General features: G+C 28.3%; 1 protein-coding gene across 1 annotated transcript in view; it reads right to left on the bottom strand.

Annotated features, from left to right (window-relative positions):
* Positions 1-487: 487 nt before the first annotated feature.
* Positions 488-4,246, bottom strand: part of LOC105625027 (E3 ubiquitin-protein ligase MARCH5-like) — a 34,013-nt gene continuing 30,254 nt past the window's right edge. The window contains exons 3-5 of the mRNA XM_012206368.1: positions 3,898-4,239; positions 3,170-3,338; positions 488-643 (exon numbers count right to left, since the gene is read on the bottom strand). Of these exons, the coding sequence (XP_012061758.1) occupies positions 488-643; positions 3,170-3,338; positions 3,898-4,239 (667 nt within the window). The remainder of the gene's footprint in view (positions 644-3,169; positions 3,339-3,897; positions 4,240-4,246) is intronic.

The following is a 4,246-nucleotide window of genomic DNA, read 5'->3' as shown; positions in this document are numbered from 1 at the left end:
TAGAAATTTTAAAAATGTCATAAATCCTTATTATTTATTTACAGCGAATTTGACTGGACGCACTCAATGCGTTATTAAAGTCGTATACATAGATTGACATGAAAATGTATGTTTAATATAAATATAGAAACAAGTAAAATCATGAAATCTTTAACACACTTTATTATACTGTTAGATAAAATATGTAGTTTATATAATTTGAAATATTTGCATTTCACTTTTACATTCGGATAAATCAGTGTATAATAGTTTTAATGTGCACTGGTGCACATTAAAACTGTTATACACTGATTTATCCGAATGTAAAGTGTGTTCAATCGAATTAATCTTCTTGTTGCCAGATCTGGACGAATCCCAAAATTACAGGACCTCTCTTACACATTCTATATATTACATTATTAGATTTTTCGGACGTTGCAGTGCGCGCGTATGCGTGAAAAGGTGACTCGTCTACACTGATACATTGGAATATTCGTAACTATTTTATTTAACTTCGATCACTTTCGGAATCTTGTTGCCTTTTGTATAATGCTACGTTGTTCTCTGTATAGTCCATTACACGCCGTTGACATTGTCTCTTGTATTGTTGTTGTTTATGATAAATCTTGAATGCACCTTTTATTGTTATAAAAGCTGCACCACCCTATAGATATAAGATACAGAAAAGAAATATACAGGGTGTCCCATCTCTCAATCGCATTTTCTTTTAAATTATTCTTGAGGTAATTTAGAGAACAAAAATCCTGAAAAAATGTTGAGGCTATAATTAAGTTTTTAACTTAGTAATGATTAAAGGTCTCTAATCATAGAGTTTGACATTTCATGCGTTCAGGCATGATGAAGTGTCAAGATGCTCAATAAGATCCCTCTAATCAAGTTCAAAATTATCGTACAAGTATGCAATGATATTTTTATCAAGAAATTGTTCTTACTTCTATAGAACTTCTATTTAGATTACGTTAGAATCTATTACATTACGTTCGCACAATTAATATCACAACATAATGTCAATTCAATAATGAGATATTACGACATGTGGTAAAGTAAATACTTTTATCTAGATACGTTCCAATGTTGGAAAGTATTTAGATGTAATATTTAGATACTTTATCTGTACCTAAGTGTATTACTTAAATCCTTATAGGCAGATACTTGTATCTGTATCTGAATACTTTTTTGTACTTTTGTTACTTTTGATTACTTCACCGTTTAGATAATTTTAATTGTTAATATTTAGTGAACACTAATTAATGAATCTCATAGGAAAAGAGTGGCTGGTTACGTCTCTTCTGATTGATTCCAAGTATGAAAGTTCTATTATACAGAATATATTATGGATGCAGCATAAATCATAATTCGTCACGTTAGCAATGTTTTGTAATCTCTATATTTTTATCATCATAAGTTGGAAAGGAAATAAATCTTTCCCTTTATACAATCAGTCTCGAGTGACCTTGATTTTGATTTTCAGGGAGATCAAAGTCATGGCCTTTTCTCTCGTTCACTGTTCATTAAAAAATGATTAACAAAACAATTTTTATGAATAGTAAGTAATTATTAAACACGAGGTACATATTTCAGCAGTATGGAATGAGTCTCATTTTACGTAATGTTTCACCTTGCTGCTAGGGAGAGCAAGTGGGGTTGACCTCGCTTCATGTGAAAAGTTGAACATTTCGAAGCACGGAAAGAGATAAAGTGGACCTGGTATTTACAATAAAATGTTTACAATAGGAGGATATATCCGGCTCCGATATATATTATCAAGATCATGACCAATAGATTTTAATTAGTATTCGTTATTTGTTAAAAAAAAAAAGTTCTTAATAAAAAAAGTTCACTGCTGTACGGAACAAAATGAAGTAATATAACTATTCCACATGATTTTCGAATTTCACGTGAAGCCAAGTCCACGAGTCCACTCCATCTTCCGCCCCGAGGCGTACAATTTTTCATGCGAAACGTTATCTGCGCACCGTTAATATTAAAAATAATTTTAAAAAAGTAACAATTGTATAATAATTAGAAAATTAAAAAAATTTTTTTCTTTATATATTCTTTATATATTCTAGGAATATATATCTTTATATATTCTAAACAAACTTTACAACATATATATAAACTTTACAATATTACGTCTATATTAGAATCATTCAGTATATAATAGATGAGCCAATTGTGATTCAAAATATTGCAGCCATATTTAGTTAAATCAGAAAAAGAAACATCCTGATGTAAATACGAGAAACAAAAAATCTGATTCTTTTTTTCATATATTTTTACATCATATTTGCATCAAGATATTTCTTTTTCTGATTTATTATATACGATTGAATGGATTATGATTCAAAAAATATTTTGAATCACAATTGACTCATCTATTATACATTGGATGATATAATATAAAATAAATATAATATAAAATGTTATAAAGTTTATGTACATTTGTCTATCCGGGAATATTTTAACAAAAAAAATATTTTTAATTTTCAAATTAGTTCTCTCGCTTTTTTAATTATTTTTATGTATAACTTTACATATATTCTTTCACATACAATTTCTTAGCCTTTCACTTATTCCTTTATAATTTATTATAATACACATTGGAATGTCACATTTCTGTCAAATGTATATGAGATATTGATATAGTCAAACCTAAGATCTCTGAGGTGATACTTTAACTCCGTTAACACTATAATCGCACGCTTGTTTCTCACACTTTAGCTTTCGTCCCGTCTTGATCATGTCTCGCGCGAAAGTCAAACACTAGTGTATCAAAATCGACATCTGTTTATTTTGCCAAATTTTACACGTATATTTATCTTTATGTGGCAGAAAATAAAAAAAATTTACAAATCATTTATGCTTATTATGGCATTACGTAATAATTAGAGTCTTGAAATTTTTGCATTAGAATTTTTGTCTTTAAATTACTCAAGAATACATCTTTAAGAGGAAGCAGAAATGACCCTATATTATCATGAAATTATACGCACATAGCAGAAAACTATTTATATGAAAATAAATGGCTTATAATAGCAGTTTAAACAAGATTCTTTAGTCATAAAAAAATGATTTAATTTCTGATAATTATGAAATCATTTTGTACATACTGAAAATGATATATTTTAGAAAATGTTTTTTCAAAAAAAATTTAAAAAATACATACCAATAATGTTCTCTGAAAATTAGAACTTATACTTTCGAAGAATATCCTTCCACACAGATTAGCAATGGTTGGCAATAAAAGTGCACCACAAAGAACACGTGTTGCAGATACCGGATCATTCATTGGTGGTATATCTTCAGATTGTATACTTGTGTCTTCATCAGTATAACTGTAATAATTATATATAAATTATATTAAAAGCATTATTTTAATTATATAAATAACTTTCTTACTAACTTTCTTATTATTTTTCTACTTTATTGTTATTTATTACAAATAAAAACTATTAATTATACATAAACATATAATTTTTAAACATATTTATACATAGAGAATGAATTATCAGAAATTATTACTTTTAATAGAAAAAAACAAAGGCAATATGAACGAGCAAAAACGATGTTCTAATTTTAATTAATATACTGTGTAGAATGTTTCAACTTTAGATTTTCATCAATCACAAAAATCAAATTAATATATATTCAAAAATATAAATAAAATCTAAATTTAGTTTTATTGATAAACACGTAACATGATTCATCATTGCAATTGCAGATTGCTCGCGCGCGCGTGTGTATGTGTGAGACACGTACTATTTCTAAAAAGTTAATATTAGATTTTTTTCATAATAAAACAAATTAAAAAATTATATTAAAAATAAATATCATTACTGCGCTGTATATAATGAATGTTACATATTTATTAAGAATAATATTGTTAATACAAACCTGCTCGGTAGAAAATGTCTTAAAATAGGAACTTTAGATGCATGCCTCCTTAAAAAACTAAGGGCTTGATCTTCCCAACGAAGCATTTTTCCCAAAACTAACATAATTGGAATGGTTGGCAAGCCAACCAGTAGAACTAAAGGATCGGCCTGTTCCATCATAGTAAGACCGTCCTTGTGACCCACCACTTGCATAACAGTAACCGCACCATAAGTCACAGCTGTCCAGTATATAGATCCAACTACAATACCAGCAGCAATAAAAGGACATACTCGGAAGATAACTGTGTCGATCGTATCGAGTACTATCACTAATGGACCTGCAATTAATTTGCATATAAGACTATTAC

This window comes from Atta cephalotes (genome assembly GCF_000143395.1).
Source record: "Atta cephalotes unplaced genomic scaffold scaffold00104, whole genome shotgun sequence".
NCBI lineage: Eukaryota > Metazoa > Arthropoda > Insecta > Hymenoptera > Formicidae > Atta > Atta cephalotes.
This window is presented reverse-complemented; position numbering and strand designations above follow the sequence as displayed.